At 40.5% G+C, this 16713-nt stretch overlaps 2 protein-coding genes across 4 annotated transcripts; one reads left to right on the forward strand and one right to left on the reverse strand.

Moving 5' to 3' along the window:
• Positions 1–1771, forward strand: ndufb7 (NADH:ubiquinone oxidoreductase subunit B7). The gene is made up of 4 exons (XM_028017760.1): positions 1–108; positions 183–333; positions 1282–1450; positions 1602–1771. The coding sequence occupies exons 2-4, from the start codon at positions 222–224 to the stop codon at positions 1687–1689; spliced, it is 369 nt and encodes a 122-aa protein (XP_027873561.1). The 5' UTR covers positions 1–108; positions 183–221; the 3' UTR covers positions 1690–1771.
• Positions 1772–1935: 164 nt separating this feature from the next.
• Positions 1936–15936, reverse strand: tecrb (trans-2,3-enoyl-CoA reductase b). 3 transcript variants are annotated; one of them, XM_028017713.1, is made up of 12 exons: positions 15822–15936; positions 11199–11249; positions 7263–7314; positions 7129–7173; positions 6923–7026; positions 6515–6630; positions 5158–5263; positions 5002–5074; positions 4868–4911; positions 4008–4065; positions 3791–3879; positions 1936–2516 (listed from the first exon to the last, which is right to left on the reverse strand). In XM_028017713.1, the coding sequence occupies exons 1-12, from the start codon at positions 15834–15836 to the stop codon at positions 2343–2345; spliced, it is 927 nt and encodes a 308-aa protein (XP_027873514.1). In that variant the 5' UTR covers positions 15837–15936; the 3' UTR covers positions 1936–2342. The 3 variants fall into 3 exon arrangements, with proteins under 3 accessions (XP_027873514.1, XP_027873513.1, XP_027873512.1); XM_028017712.1 differs by lacking the exon at positions 15822–15936 and adding an exon at positions 13785–14019; XM_028017711.1 differs by lacking the exon at positions 15822–15936 and having other exon boundaries at positions 11199–11500.
• Positions 15937–16713: the final 777 nt, after the last annotated feature.

Below are 16713 nucleotides of genomic sequence, written 5' to 3' on the forward strand. Positions count from 1 at the left end.
CTAACAGTGTTCTGTTGTATAACCTTCCCGCCTGCAGGTGGCGGTAAAGTTTTGTTGTGACGTGAAGTTCTGAAGCAAAGCGGAAGTGAATGCAGGGGGCTTGTGGAGGTGACCGAATGGCAGATTGCAGACTATTTCTGTAAACATTTCATTTTTTAGTGAATAACAGCAGTGTGTGATAGATTACTTTTAGCATCCAGTGTGCCTGGATCACCGTTGCCATGGGCGCTCACCTGGCCAAGCGGTATATCACCGAAAGGGACACCGAGCCGGACCCTACAGAGAAGTTCGAGTTTGACCCGAAGATCGGCTTCGAAGAGAGGAAAGAGAGAGGTCGGTGTGCAGCGACTGGACCGGGTTTTATCTGAGCTGCAGCTATTGAGCAGGTGTTTTCAGGCTAGAGGGGATTTCACATCAGTTAGCTTGGGGGTTAGCTCTTGCTAATGTAGCCTTGGAGACGCGAACGAAGCTGGCCTGTGGACTAGCTAATGTTAGCATATTGAATGCCACAAAACTGTTTACCTTCTGCTGAGAGAGATTTACAGCACATTGCAATGAACCAGAATGCATCTGGTTTGGAATCTCGGGTTCAAAGCATAGAGATAATGAGTTAGATAGATGATATATTGTTTACCTTTTTTCTCTGTGTATCAAAACTACGTGAAAACACTTTTCAACTGATTTTTTTTTTTTTGTTCCTTTGCAAACATGCATATAGTTGTAAAATGAAATGTGTCCTGATAAATAACTACAGGCTACCATCCATCCATCCATCCATCCATCTTCTTCCGCTTATCCGAGGTCGGGTCGCGGGGGTAGCAGCTTCAGAAGGGAGGCCCAGACTTCCCTCTCCCCAGCCACTTCTTCTAGCTCCTCCGGGGGAATCCCGAGGCGTTCCCAGGCCAGCCGAGAGACATAGTCCCTACAGGCTACCGACAAAGTTATTTAATGAAGCCTGGCGTGTGTTTATTGTAGTTTAACTTCAATTTCAGGTTCTTTATGTAGTGATAAAACGTCATTCTGTGTTTTCCCTGTGTCAGCATAAAAAATGGTTGTAGGAGTCTGTGCATAAAAAGTCTTTAGCAGGTTTTAAAACTATTTAATTCAAACGTAACATGAACAAAAACAGTATTGCAGAAACCTTGAAATGCTGACCAGTTTTTCATATTAGTACTACAAATTCCTCCTAGTGCTGTTTGTTTGTGTTTTACTAAATATAATGAAACAACCTGCTGTGGTTTTGGGCTGAATCTCAACTAAAAACGAGTTGCTCTTTTTCAGAGATGATCGCCACCCAGGATCAGATGAACCTGGCACAGCTGCCTTTGGGGCAGAGAGATTACTGCGCCCACCATCTGATGAAGCTCATGAAGTGCAAGAGGGACAACTGGCCCAACTTCCTGGCTTGCAAGCACGAGAGGCACGACTGGGACTACTGCGAACACCAGGAGTAAGTGTCTGCTGGTCACCTTTTCCAAGTTGCTTAAGGGAAAGCTGTGGTGCTGCTGGTTCATCACACTTTACATGCTGGAGTTTTAAAGTTTAAAAGATCTACCGCTTCAACATGGTGTGCAGTGAATATATGTGCTTCCTGCCTGCAGTTACGTTATGCGTATGAAGGAGTACGAGAGGGAGAGAAGGCTCCGGCTGAGGAAGAAGAGGATTGAGGCAAAGGCAGAAGCTGCATGATGAGAAAATCCTCTGACTCTGCTTCCTTGTATATACACCTGCTGTTGTTCACATTAAAACAATACTGATCAAGCTCTATATAACCCGAAGCCTTTTTTTTAATACTGTGTGTGAATATCCAAAAAGTAAGAAGAAATTGAATCCAGCATGACTTTCTACTTGGAAAAGTGCCACCGCCTGCCATTTTTCCAGCATTATTCAAAGATATTAACCCAAAAACAACATTTGAAACAAGACAAAGAAACAAAAGCTTGATTTTTTTTTTATATATATAAATTACCTCAGACAACACTCAATTCTGTCAGTTTCAGATTTTAAGATTCTTAAGCAATTCAAGGTGAGAATTCAAAGATGCTTTCAATGCCAGCCGCTCCACGCTAAAAAAACCAGAAAACTGCAGCGTGAGGCAATAAAAATGGAACTCTTGCATATTTTACAGCCGTTTTTAGAAGAACACAACTCAAAAGTAAACCAGTCAGAACAGTATTTTTTGCAATACAAAAAAAATATATAACAAACTAGTCGTTTACAGTTTTACTCAACACAAGAACTTAAAGCAGGAAGGGAAGCAAAAAATCAAGCTTTGAATCTATCAGTCTAAATCCAGTGTGAGGTTTAGAGAAAGGACGACGTCCTCGTAGTTGGTGTTGGATCTACAGGACGAAGGGCAGGATGGGCGAGCGGAGCGGCGGGTAGTCGCGGAACTCCTTCAGGTAGCTGCGGTGCTTTCCTTTGGCCCAGACGGTCATCTGCATGAAACCCACCAGGGTGAAGAAGGCCACCGGCAGACACTGGGTCATCAGGGTGAAGCCGAGCCAAGAGCCCAGCTGCAGGAGGAACAAACGCCGTCACAGATAACACACACACACGATTCAGATCCCAACAGGAAGAAGTGAGTTCACATTGCCCATGCTGAAGTTAGGCTCTGCAAATCTACAGTAAACAATTAAAGCCTTTTCCCACTTTGATATTTTTCTTAAGCAGCTATTATTTTTTTGAGGCTGAACCTTAATTGTACTTTTGTAACATCTCTGGATGTGATTAAGTTCCAAATATGGAAATTCAATGAAACATGGCATGGGCTGCTGTTTGTTCATCGTTTTACAGGCATGTTGTGCCTATAAATTCACAAATTTGTACTGATCTGTTTGAGTCCAATACATAAAATGTTCTATTTAAATTAACCAATCTTTAATTGATCAAAATAGGAAAACTGGTTAAGAAGGAAAATACTTATTTTGGTGAAGCACAGGATTTGGGTTTCTGATGCAAAGAAGTAATGTAAGCAGCATGGAGTCCAAAAACTAGATATACATGTGATATCAGTAATCATCAGTTATTGGCATAACAACAATATTAATAGTGGATGTTGACATCGACCCATATTGGTGCATCCATAGTTTCTATGCCATATTTTGCTTGTGAACCAAGTCATGTTGAAGAGTCTCGTGTCCAATTTATAATCAACTTCTTACTCCTCAAGTTCTTTTACATTTAAATATTAGGAGAAAATAAGTTTCTGCCATCAAGCTGATGATAAATCTGCTAGAGAAATTACAAATACAACAGATTTATTTATTGGGGTAAAAAGTTTGCAAACTGGCAAACTTGCGCCTGTTGGGGATGAGTCTGACCACTAGATGGCAGTGAATTGCTTGCAGGACTATTCAAACAAAATGAGTGGTTTTAAATAAGCTTATTTGTTGTATGGCAAGCGGCGACAGTATCTATTGGTCAAAGAAGTGATGAATTCAGGGTTTTTTGATTCCAGAATAAGTGAGTTTATCTTCAAGATTTGGAAAAAGTTCAACTGCAGACATTTCATGACCGTGTAGGAACATTGTCACGTGGCTGACTGAGTGTTAGGATTCTGATCACTAAACTGATATTATCATTCAGAAGGTGAATGAATGGAACCTTAAGTCTATTATCCTTCTAAATATTGCATCCAAGCTGTTATTTTAAACTGCAATAGCATCATGACAACTGAGATTCAATACAAATATAATTTTACTACGTTTTGCTTTGTGTACGCAGACGTGGAGCACTTATCAAGCATTCTGATACAAAAAAAAAAGAAAAAAAGTCGAGAACATGTTACCTCATAGGTGTAGTTGGGACAGGAGACGAGGAGGAAGATCCAGGTGAAGGGGTTCTTGGTTGGATAGGGAATCTTCCTGGTCTTTGATCCTGGATTTACATGAAAAAGAGAGGAAATTTGAAACTTGAACTCTCCTTACCAATCCAATTCTCTTAGTAAAATTAGATTAACTGAAGAAATTAAATTGCTGCACTGTGCGAGTGACGGATGTGTTCACCTGGTGGGCGGAGGTTCCGGAGAGCGATGTGGATGGAGAAGTTCCCGATCTGACAGAACTGTGATCGAGAGCATTTATAGCGTTACATAGTGTTTGTTTAAATGTCAAAGAAAATTAGGTAAGATCTTTAAAAGCCAACTCAATAACCACCAATGGTCAAGCTTTCCATGAACTAGAAAATTCTTAAATAAAAGTATTTCTGTACAACAAGTTTTCAAACGTATAAAGCAGGAAGCTGACTATAGCACAGGGCATTCTGGGTAAATACAACCAAAACAAATTTGTGAGTCTTGCACTAGCGGGAGAAATGGCAAAAGACAAAAGAGAAATCTTACAACAATTAAAATCTGACACCATTCCATTTTTTGGGTACATTTCTTGAAGAAGTAAGTTGCGCTCATGTCTCCTTCTGAGGTTTTCGTGTTGTTTTCTTCAGTGGTTTTTGGTGCAGCGCCACCACAGGCGAGGAGGAAAACAGGTTTTTCAAAGGGTTTGGATTGTTTGACATAAGTGAATGTTGCCACTTTGGTCAACATTCACTGTTCCAGTTGAACAGAGTCTACTGGACTATCCAGCGTGTAAACACCCTAAGCTTCTACAACCAACCAGTCTGTAGACCCCGTCTACCAGTCAGGTCCATACTTGGAAACGTAAATGATCTAATAACGTGCATTTCAGCCAGAATGACGCAGGGAGCTTGTTGATTGCTACGACAAGTGTGTGCTTGAGCTGCAACTTTTCAAGAAGCATTTACGTTACAAAATTGCAAGAAGTGTTGGCATCGTTGACCGTTGTCCACTGCTGACCAGAACTCTATCGACTAGAATCAGAAGTGCTGCGATGAGGAAACCGATTCTTACCAGGAATATGATGAGCGCCAGTCTTATCTGCTGTTCTCCGTATACTGAAAAAGAGGATTTAACATAAGAAAAACAAAAAAACAGCCCTTTCATGTGTAGCTATACCATATGCCACAATGTTAATGAACACTCACTGGGTGGTGTATACAATGGATGGTTGATGTAATAAGCCATCCATGCTGCAAAGCCCCAGTAGTAGGTGCAATTCTGAAAGCGACGACACAATTTTTTTTCTTGTGTCGGAGAAGTTAACTTGTGACGAGATCAGACGGGGTTTCAGTGAATCCCACCTTGAAGATGTTCCGTAACGGCATCGTTCCGTGAGAGAAGCGGTGGACAAACAGGGTCTCCAGGAGTCTCTTAACGTAATGGAAGGAGTGACACATACAGGCGAGACTGAAAGAAGGAGACGTGAGTCGATAACACCCATCACTCAAACCAGGACAAATTAAGAGCAGTCCGTACTTGAGCTGACTTGAACTATCACCTTGAGGCGCTGATGTTCTTCACTGCATGTAAAGAAATCAAACCCGCTAAATCTCATTATGATTCACTGTGTTGTTGAATGTTAGGTTGCCTGGAAACAAGCACAGCCTTTCTTCAGCATCTGCCTGCCTCATCTTGTATGACAGCTTGGCATCTGGCCGTTTGGACTCTCTCCAGGTTAGGGACGAAAAGATTAATCAGATTAATCGTCGTGATGAAGCGATTATTGAAATAATTGTTAACTAATTTAGTAAACTGACTGGACGTTAAATGAGGTACAGAGATTCGCAAAAAAGCCATTAGCTGAAAAAACTGTATTAAGATAAAAACCGTATTTGTCTTTGTCTGTAAATGTGTTTTATCCAAAGCTCCTCAACTCCTCATCTTCACCCGATTTCAGTTCACAAAAGGGATGCTCTGTCACTGCATTTTAGGCAACACAATTAGTATTTTATTATTTAAAAAGAAACTGAATTATTTGCTTATCTTGTATCTTTTAACGCACTTATAGTATTGTATAAAAAGGCTTAAGTGGTGAAAGGAAAAATCTGTAGAATTTGCCCATTTATTTTTATCCATATAGTCATCAGAACAATCAATAGAATAATCAAGAAAATAATTGTTAGTTGCAGCAGTACTCCAGGTATTTACAAACCATTTCAAATTATTGTCTTTTCATTTATTCTACATCATATTTCAATAATATTCCCTCTTCATGCTTCTTGAAGCCAAACTTTTCCACCTTCCATCTCCTGGCTGCAGCTGGATAAACTCAACCCTTCCACTGTTCTGCATCACAATCATGCTGATCATTCCTGCTATAGCTGCTTTCTGCAAGCTTTTTAAAATATATAAAACTCTACAAAATAAGTTTCTTAGTCCCCATAGCTCTGAGAAAGACATGAAATATAAGAAGGCTCCTCAAGGTTGAGACTTTAAATCCTTTCAGTTCGCTGTTTGATTAAAATGTAGAAAATGAAATGCTAGATTAAAATGGACCAATGTCAACAAATGGAAAAATAAATCTAAGCCTCGGTAGAAATGTCCCTCAAGTGGCAGCAGCAGGTACTGCGTTCAGATATGTTTTGAAAGGTTGAGTGAGAAAAAAAAGGATTCTTCCTAATCCCATGAGGCATGGGGGGAAACATACTGGACACTCACTGTACAACCCAGTGTTTACTGGTGGTGAAGTCATATTTGGGTGCGTAGATGAAGGGAACCCGGAAGTAGAACAGCAGATAGATGACCAGAGGGCCGGTGTATTCTGTCAGGAACACCTGAAAACACGAGGAATGACAGATTAGACGGCACAAAGCCTTGGCTTTGACAGGAGGAGCTGGAATACAAGCATTGTGGGAACTTTGAAAAAAAGAAAATAAAACATGGAGGATGCTCATGAGAACATCCTGGAAGCAGATCCACATCAAAGTCACAAGGACTTTTCTTTAAGTCCCAAACACCTTTCCTTCACAGCGGGAACTCTCGGTGCAGAAGCACCTGATGTCAGTCGCTCACTCGTGTCTTTGAACGTGTCGGAGCTGTTAGAGCCAATTTGTGTTTTGAACTCACTGTGACCCAGCTGATCTGAGCTCCCAGGTCTCTGAAGTAGAAGGTTGCCGTGGTTCCCACAGGGAGATGCTGCAGGACGTCCTCATCTTTCAGGGACTTCCCCTCTGAAACGATTGCATTACTGAACAAGTAAGATTCACGCAGCGCAATGAGCGAAAAGCTTCCACCAGCCCCGCTTCAATTAGATCAAATTAACAGTGACATACTGGGATCGAGACGAATGGACTGTCTGGCTGGGTACCACTGAGGATCTGAAACGGGAGAGGTAATTACCTTACAGTCATTGTAAAGTCAGAATACAAAGAGCTAGATGTCGAAGGAGCAGGAAAACGGCACGTACGGCTCCTGTGGAACATGGACTTGATCTCTCCGATGGTGGCATTTGGCTCGACCTGCAAATAACATGACAGTAAATAAACATAGGGACATCCACTCCCACACAAAGGGGACGTTCATAATCCCCTTTCCATTTATGATGGAGGTTAGAGGTAAATTTAGCTCTGACTGCGCTTAAACACCTCCAAGATGTGGGCTAACAAACAGCTGGTGTTAAAGAGTTTCAAAAATTCTGGACGCACAAACACACCCGTCCTTTACTCCATGAAGTCAAAGGGAGCACACACAGACAACAGTCCTGTTTGTCTTCACTGTGGATCAATATTCTTAGGCATATGGTTGTGCAGATATTTTACCCTGCATAACTCTTGATGCAAGCTATATTCTTAGACAGAAATACCATTACCCAGTTCCTGAACAGTAGACATGGTACATGTCTATGTGAAAGTGGTAAACCCCTCATGTTTCAGCCATCTTGCTTTAATTCCCTCAAACGTCTGTGTGTGACCTCTCCGGGACCTCCAAGTATTTTCAGCAGAATGACGTCGCTGCCGTTGGATTTCAGAAACCACCTCTTGGGTTCCACTGCTGGTCTGGGGCCGATGCCCAACTTAGATCCTGCTGTGTTTTGACTGGCAAAGCTGAGTGGGGCTCTAATGAAGGTCTAGAGATATGGGACTTTCTTCACAGAGAAGTTCTGATTGGAAGATACATTCACATGGTTCTGTGAAAAGGGCTTTCTATTAGAGGTATCCCGATCTGATATTGATACCGGAAATTGGTCAAAAATCAGCCAGTAAACGAGTATCGGGTTTGTATCGGCCTGCATCTAAATTCTGCGAAATAAGCACTCTGCTCCAGTATTTAGTCCATCCCAGCAGCCATCCAGCAGCACACAGACCCTATTTGTTCGTAATAAATGGGTCAGTTGTTCTCATACCTGCCATTGTTGACTATTGCTCTCTGAGTAATATCACGTGATCAAGCCTTTTCTAAAAAAGTATCCATGACCGATATTGTATTGGATCAATATCGGTAGCGACCAATACTCAAAGCTGCGATATCTGTATCGCATCGGAAGTGGAAAAGTTAAAAACGTACTCATTGTGCCTTCATTCTAGAGGCTTCGTGTATTTAAGGATCGTCTTTCATGGACACTGACCCAGACACGTTCCTGCACTTGAGTTTTATTTCTAACTCAGCCGGTCACTTTAGCTCTAATCTAGAAAGTGTGTCGACCCCAAAAGCCCCTCTGTCTACATCCGAATCTGCATCTGTCACATCTTTGAATGCGCCTCCCTCAAAGTGATAAGACTGCGACTCTTATCACCATAGAAACTCTGCTAACTTGACAACCAGGTCTAATCTGTCCAGGATGGCACCTCATACTCTGTAGTCCAGAGGAGCAGCCTTTAATAAACAGAGTTTATGTTGGCTGATGGTACCAAGAGTGTGGTTAGTGAAACTCTATCCAAGCACCATCAATGCACCAAATGTCTCCGAGCACAAGCAGCAACAAAAATTAATCCGTCTAACACATTAACAACAAACTACGAGCCAAGCACGGATACTTGTAAATAAATCTGTAAAACAAGCTGCTCGTCTCCAATTAAAGTGAATATGGCTGATGTAAATGTGATATCCTTCCATCCGTCCGCGGAAATCTCACAAATGCCTGTGGAGATTCACAGCAATGAAACTCGGAATACTTTGAAACTTTTGCGTGACTCTAAAGATTTAAATGTCAAAAGTAAAACGAGTCAAAGACTCTTACAATTTTTGAACCCCAGCTTTCTTGTGGTTCAGAAGTTTAAATACATTTCTTTTACTGGTAGGATTGCCTCTAAACTGGATGATTTGGTTGAAATGTTTTTAGTTTGATTCCAGAAGAGTCTCACAATGATTTGCTGGAACTTTGGCCCATTTCTTCTGACAGAACAGATGCAACAGTGTCAATTTTCAGTGTTGCTTTTCTCACACAAATCTCATCAGCTTTGCCCACAAATATTTCAAGAGACTGAGATTTGTGGCTTTGCGTTGGCCACTTTGAAACCTTGACTTTTTACTTATTAAGGCACTATAATAAAAATAATATTTGTGGTTTCTGAAAACCATCACTGATTATGGGGTTTATTATATCACTTTTAATGTGTAGTTCTGTGGTTTAATTAGACTCCATTTAAAAAGAACTACAGGTCAAATACAGCATTCATGTGAAGTTGTAAATCCACCAACAGCAGTAAAATGGGTGTTTTTTAATCTTTTATTGAGTGTGCATTCAGTCAGTAGGGTAAAAACCAAAATGCTGACGGGCATTGTGAAAATCAAAATGAAATGTGTCAAATCAAAGATGTAGAATGTAATTTACATTTTTTAAAAACTGTGTAAAAACCACTCAATCTATTAAGCGCATTAGAATTTTGGCCTTTAGAAAACCAACAATGAGAAAGAAGTCTAGAAAATAAAATATTATTTTCCTTACTTTTCCAGACCTTGAAATGTGTCGACTACAATGTCACATTGTCCAGACTTTTAAAGACTGCATAGGAACCCTGTTATAAGTGGCTGTTTATAATGTATCTTTTGTGAAGTACTTTGTTTTGAACCATGCTATACAATTAACCTATTTCCTTTAGGTAAAACTTACACATTTTGTAAGTGGAGTCAGAAAAAATGTAAAAGAAAAACTTTTCAGAACCAGTTACTGCCACCAACGTTGTTTTATAAATCTTTTAAAATCCTATTATTCAACAGGATTCAGCCAGTTTTATATAAAAACGTCAAATTTTACCAGGGCACTATGGTTACAAACTCTCAACTGCTACTTTCCAAATCATTTTACTATTATGCACCATTATTAGCTGGTAAATAAAGCCATTTATTTTGCTTTGCATGATGGGAGTAAATATCGCCTTGCATACAGATTAAAATCATTTGAACTTTTCCACAATGTCACGTTACTAACGCAGACTTCAATATTTTCCATAAAGATTGCATGCAAAAGAACAAAATAATCTAAAATGTGTGACTTTCATATCATTTACAGCCTCAATGAGTCAGTACTTTACAGAACGACGATTGTCCATTCTTCTTTGTAAAACAGCTCAATCTCACTGAGATTGGAGGGAACTGTGAATATCGACTCCTGAATCTTGCCACAGATTCTAAATTAACTTTCACTGGACTATTTTAACACATGAATTTGCTGTGATAAAAACTATTAGCAGCTATGCTGGATGTGGTGTCTTGTTGGAAGGTGAACATCCACCCTGGTCTAAAGTCCCTGATAAGTTTTTTTTCTAGCCTGTCCTGCTTTTAGAACAAAACCTTGTTCCTACTTAAACAAAGCCTCCCCACTATATATAACTTTGGGGATGGGATGTTCCAGGTGCACATCTTGTTTACTGCATGTGGGGGAAGAAAGTTTAGTTTAGCTTTGGTCTGGCCAGAGCACCTTATGTTTACGTCTTCCCAAGATGGTTTCTGGCCAACTGCGAAAGGGAATTCTTGGGGTTTACTTTCAACAATGGCGTACTTCTTGTATAAAGGTCAGCTCCATCCAAATATGACAGACAAGACCTAAATCATCAAATGATTCTTTGTAAATGTGTTGTGTTCCTTTGGCCGTCATCAGGATAACTAAACGCAGCATGCGGCAGCGTCCCATGAATGAAAGGCACTCCAGAGGGTGTCCCCTATACACTGGCTGGGATACATGCCCACAGACAGACAGACAGAGAGAGAGAGACCATTGCTTCATGTTCCAGAAAACACCTATCTCCCACACAGAGACCTTTTACTGTGATAAATGACCACATGCTGCACAGAGATAGTTATACAATAGAGGTTTTTTAAAAGGTTGTAGGTATCATAGCATGACCAGCTGTGTCCTCAAGATGAAATCAAACGAATAAAAACTTGAACTTGAAGAGCTTCTTACCTTGTCCAGGAAGCAGAGCTTGTCCTTGGTCTTGGCGTCCAGTATCTCCACCTCAAAGAAAACAACGGCCTTTTTAGCTTTTTTTGCAGGTTTGCGTTTTGCCGGGGCTTGACTCGTCGGCACGGCAGCCCCCGCCGCGTTATTCGCCTTTTTCCCGCTGGCTTCTAACGCCAAGGCATCCATGTCTCCTTTGCTCCACCTGCTCTTAGTTTATCCCCCCGTTGCTCCCCTCAGATCGGCACCGACCTCTCCAGATCCACGCCGAGAGAAGGACAAGAGTGCAGCGGCGCTCAGCTGTGGAAATAAATCTGTCGCTTCCCCCTCTAACCCCCGCCCTCTTCCTCCTCATCCAGCCCCACCCTCTTCATTCAGCGCTCTCTGCCCACCTCTCACTTTATTTAACAGCCACCCGACCGCTTGCGGCGCAGACGCCGTCCACATGAGCAGGAACAGTTGCATACAAAGGCATGCCAAGCATCCTCAAAGCCAAATTGATTAGTGAACGCATGTTGGACAAAAGAAGCCTCTAATTCATGCAACTCCCACCCTGACATGCAGGGAATGTGCTTGGAATGCAACTCTTCCCTAAAAACAGACAGCTATGACCTTTGACATCTCAACCTGTGGAGTAGAGGGAGGAAAAAAGGGAGGTATTACGACAAACAGCGCTTCCAGCCTGACCCCGTCTTCTTCTCCACAGCTAAATATAAACATCTCTGCCCATCAAGCCTTTTCCCATCTGACCCTCCACGGATCTGGACAGTGAAGTCATGGGTTTTATCAGAGGCCAACCGAGACACTCCCTTGGTTTAAGTGCCGTCAAATTCTAATAGGCTTTTTAGTGAGTTGGACTTTAAAACTCAAGTAAATTTCTCGAAACTGTCACTGACATGAAAGTTTAACTTTTCCCACCATTGTGAAGTGATAAAACTCCCAATTCTTTGGAAAATGTGGGAATAGATACCGTCCACTTTCTCTCAGGGTAATGGTTGGGGTAACTTTAAGAACATAAAATGCTACACTAAATCAAAATGTAAAAAAAAACATAAAAGAATGTCTCAAATAATGAGACATTCTTTTATTCTTTTAAAAATAATTAACTCAATTTCCATTCTGCAATTTTACTCTAGAGACATCAGAATCCATTTTATTATGGTTTCAGCCGTGTGTGTTTTTTATTTCAACTTTATTCCTTGTTTATTTTTATATTTAAAATATATTCCAGTAACAGTGTTAAGTTTTCTTTACAAATTTAAAGTTTATTGGTCTCTCAGAGGGAAAATATGCACAAATGTGCCATTTTCACAGTACTGAAAAATGGTCTTGAAACAAGATTATCGTTTATCGTTGGGACAATTAATCATCCAGCAAACTTTGTTAATGTGAAAGGCCTACTAACCTCTATAGGATGGGTCATTAAAATCTTGTTGAACTTCCTCATAAACTGCTTTAGTGTTACAACTAAGACGGCACCAGTGAATTGGCTAGGGGTGCATCGATTCCGATTCTGGCCGATTTTAATTCCTTTGTCTGAAGTGTTGCTAAATATAGCAATAAAGTTGCTGAGTTGGCAACAGTGGGGTGGCTATTGTTAACTAGAAACGTGCAGACGTGACCTGGTGGGCCGGTCTGTCAGTCAAACCTCTCTCAAGGGACGCAGAAGAGGACAGTGGCTGATTTTTAGAACATTGCTGAGGTAGATACGATCAGGGGACAAAGTTGGCTTCTCAATATAAGTATCGGCTGATCACTGATCTCCCAACATTAAGGAAATCGACAGATAAATCGGCTGGCCGATAAATTGGTGCACCGCTACAATCAGCCCTGATTTTCTTAAATTTGAAAGATTGGCACTCAGTCCATACCGATCTCGACAGACCCGCCAACCAGGTCCTGTCTGCACATGCGTAGTTAACGATAGTCACCCCACTGTTGCCAACTTAGCAACTTTGTCGCTATATGTAACAACTATTTAAACAAAAATCTTTGTATTATTATTTTTTTAAATTGGTATCAACCAAATTGGAATCTCTATGTCCTTTTAAAGATCAGTGACTGGCCACAGAGTTGCAATCAGTCCACCCTCAGTTACAACCAATTGACAGACCAGGACGATGTATTATCACCACTGTGATAATTCAACGAACTAGGACGTTCGTTGAATTATTTTCATACGTCACTTTTATTAAATGAGAATCCTTAGCTTTTCAAATCAGTATTTTATTTATTTATTTGCCTACAAGAAATAAAGAGCCACACATAATCAAGCAGGACACACGACACCACAGCTGTGACTTTGGGGCAACAACACCGTTCCTGTCTTTGGGCCAACTCTGCCGTACCTCCCCCCTCAGCTCCCTCGTCTCAGCCAAATAAAACCTGTCACACTGACAGTCGGAGCTGCTAATGCACTCTGCGGGCACGAGGACGAAGCACGGAGAATTCAGTTTTAATTGCTACAGCGGATGTCGACGGTTCAGCGACTGGATTTATAGCTTTGCTCTGAGGTAAAACCTGGCGTTTGTTTTAAAACTGATATTGCAGAGAAGTGTAGAGATAATGTGCTTCGTACAAGTGTAGACATACTGTATCCTGTTGGCCAGGGGAGTCACTGCAACACATTTCTCTCTGCTGTCTCTAAAAATGACAAAACATGGTTTTGTGAGTAATAAATCGGCCACATTGATAATTGACTGAAATTAAAGATTCTGCTCTAAAGTAGTCTGAAAACTTTAACAAGTATTAATTTAACAAATAATTTAGTGTAATTACACTTGCATTGTCATCTAGCTTTGATAATATCAAAGCAAATAGTAAATGATGTAAGATTTAATATCTGTTTTAGGGTGTTCCTTAAAAAATACTTGATAATGTATAGCATTATCATTAGCATTTATGATAATGTTGCACTTAATTAGAGTTCGAAATCCACCAATTTTCAGATAATCTGTATGTGAAATACTGAAAAATCTAATCTTTTTCCCGTTCACTAAACGTCTCCATCCTGAAAGCTCAAACTTCATTAGGTCCATAATGCATCAACAATCAGCATAACTAATGGAAATACTTTTGAGGTTCTGGCAAAATCATGTCTTTTGCCAATCAGCACTCTCATTACGATTCACTATTTAGTCCCTTTTTAATAACTTCCCCCCTCTTAAACCACTGCATACCAGTAGATTACCATATATATTTTTCGCTTTTTTCAGGAATTGTGTATATAGTTATAAAAATCATCATTCTGCCTCCCTCTTTTTCTTATTTCTGAGTGAAACCTATTTTAAAAAGTACATGCCCTTATCCCTCTGTTTCATGTTTGCAAATCAGGCACAGAATTTAAACATATATGTATTTTTGAAGACATTTTTCTAAAAATGGAAAAACAGAGTAGAGATAAATAAAAACAGTGACGTCAGCTCCGCTTGACCCCTTAAAAGTTAAACTATTTCAAAGACAAAACAGTCAGAGACTGTTTAGAGGAGTCACAGATAAACTGTTACATATAATGAACTTCATATTAATTTACAAGGCTGCATTCAGCAATCCTTGACAGAGTTGCCACAATCAAGCATTAATGTAGCTCATCTAACAAGTGCAATGGAGTGGTAATCAGTAACTATCACTTCTCCTTCAGATGTTACGCTGTTCCTGATTGATGTATGTGCAAATAAATCTAACCAACATTAAACTGCAGCGCAGATCTTGTTGTATTTGTCGTCTTGTAATGTTCCTGTGCAAATGAATTTCACTGTTATCCCTTTATTTAGGTGCAATGTACTGCTTTCATATAGGAATAAACTGTGTGTACGCTGCAGCTACAACTGAATACTGCTTTTCTTACAGGTGCCAAAAATCCAGATTTGTCCACTGAAAGAAAAGGGAGCAGACCAACCAGTAGTTGTGTCAGTTTCTGCCAAACTACTCCAGATCCTGTCTGATGGGTTTTGGGTGTTGATACACCTGTGGGCTGGAGTTATTCTGCTAGTCCTGAAACCTTCTCTAGAGCTCATGACAAAGATTTGTTTGATCATTTTAGTAATAAATTAGTAAAATTTACATTTTGAACCAGCTACATGTATGTTTTTCATTAAACATACATGTATACAGGTACCCTGTGAGTACCTTTTTAGCTGAAATGATTGGAAAAAGTTTGGAATATAGATTACATGTAAATCGCGCAGATAATGTAGATTTATGGGAAAGGGCCGAGGTGGTGTTCTTGACTTTTCACCTCCATTCTTGGGTAAGACTGAGCAAGATAAGGAGCGCCATGAATCATCCGAGCCAGAGATGGCGATGCTGTTAAACCTTTTCCTGCACAAACCTTTTCCTCGGTTAAGCTCAAATGCCCCATTAAATTCAGGGGTTCCAGGTTGAAAAACACTCTGTTAATGGTGCACAAGGTTTTAAGACGATTGAAGCTAAAAGAAACAGGCCACAAATCGTTTCAGACCCATCATAGACGGGTTTAACCGGGCTAAGCTTCACCGCTTACGGTAACATATCGGTACCTAATTACTGAGGTTTCCAAACATAGAGGTAACGCGAAGGCTAAGAACTAGCTAGGTTTGTTCAATTTAGTCCCAAACAAGTGTTGTTTAACAATGAATGGACACCACTTACCTCGTAGTGCTTCATCTTGGCAATGGCTCTTCCTTAATATCTCGAATGAGTGACAGGTCAACGACCAATCAGCGTATAAACATGCGGCGGCTGAAGACGTAATGGGCGGACCCCACACGCTGACGACAGCCTATCACGGCTGGCATAAGTCAGGCGAACACGCCCACACTGTCGATTGTAGCCAATGAGATTTGAGCAAATGGAAAGGCGATGCCTTAGCGAGACATAATAGGATTTACTTTGGGTTGGCTCGGATTTTACTGTAATAAATTATTATTTTTGGCGTATTCACTGTTCCTGTTGGTAATTTCGTCCTTCAAATTGCTTGTTACTGTTAAATGTCAGTTCATGTACAATACCCCCCCGCATAAAGTGTTTCACAAATAAAGTTCAATTATATTTAAATAAAATAAGAGAATGAAAAAGCTCACAATGTAATCCTCAAAAAGACCAGATACAATGACACCTACTTCCATAACTTCCATTTTTAAATATATCAATTGGAAGTGAAAATTGAAAAGGTTTTTTGCTGATAAGTATCTGATAATCTCCCAAGAGAAAAAGGGAATTTCCTTCCCCAATATATTTGACCTGACAAGGGATTATTTCCTTAAAGGTGGGCAATGTAAATGTTATAAATTAAATTCAGAGCCAGGAGGTGATCTTAGCACTGTCAATCAAACTTGTGTATATGCTGCTCAGAGCCTCCCCCTTTGTCTCTGCTGTGCAGCTAGTTGCCTGCCATGAATGCTCAGCATGGTCACCGAAGATGACTGATAAATGGTTTTCTTGGAACAGTAAGTTGTTCCTCTGCCATTAGCACCTTTAGGAGCACATACATGAGACTGCACCAAGATCCGCCTCCTGGCTCTGATTGGTTGGAGCAGCATTG

Source organism: Xiphophorus couchianus, chromosome 5 (assembly GCF_001444195.1).
Source record: "Xiphophorus couchianus chromosome 5, X_couchianus-1.0, whole genome shotgun sequence".
Lineage (NCBI taxonomy): Eukaryota > Metazoa > Chordata > Actinopteri > Cyprinodontiformes > Poeciliidae > Xiphophorus > Xiphophorus couchianus.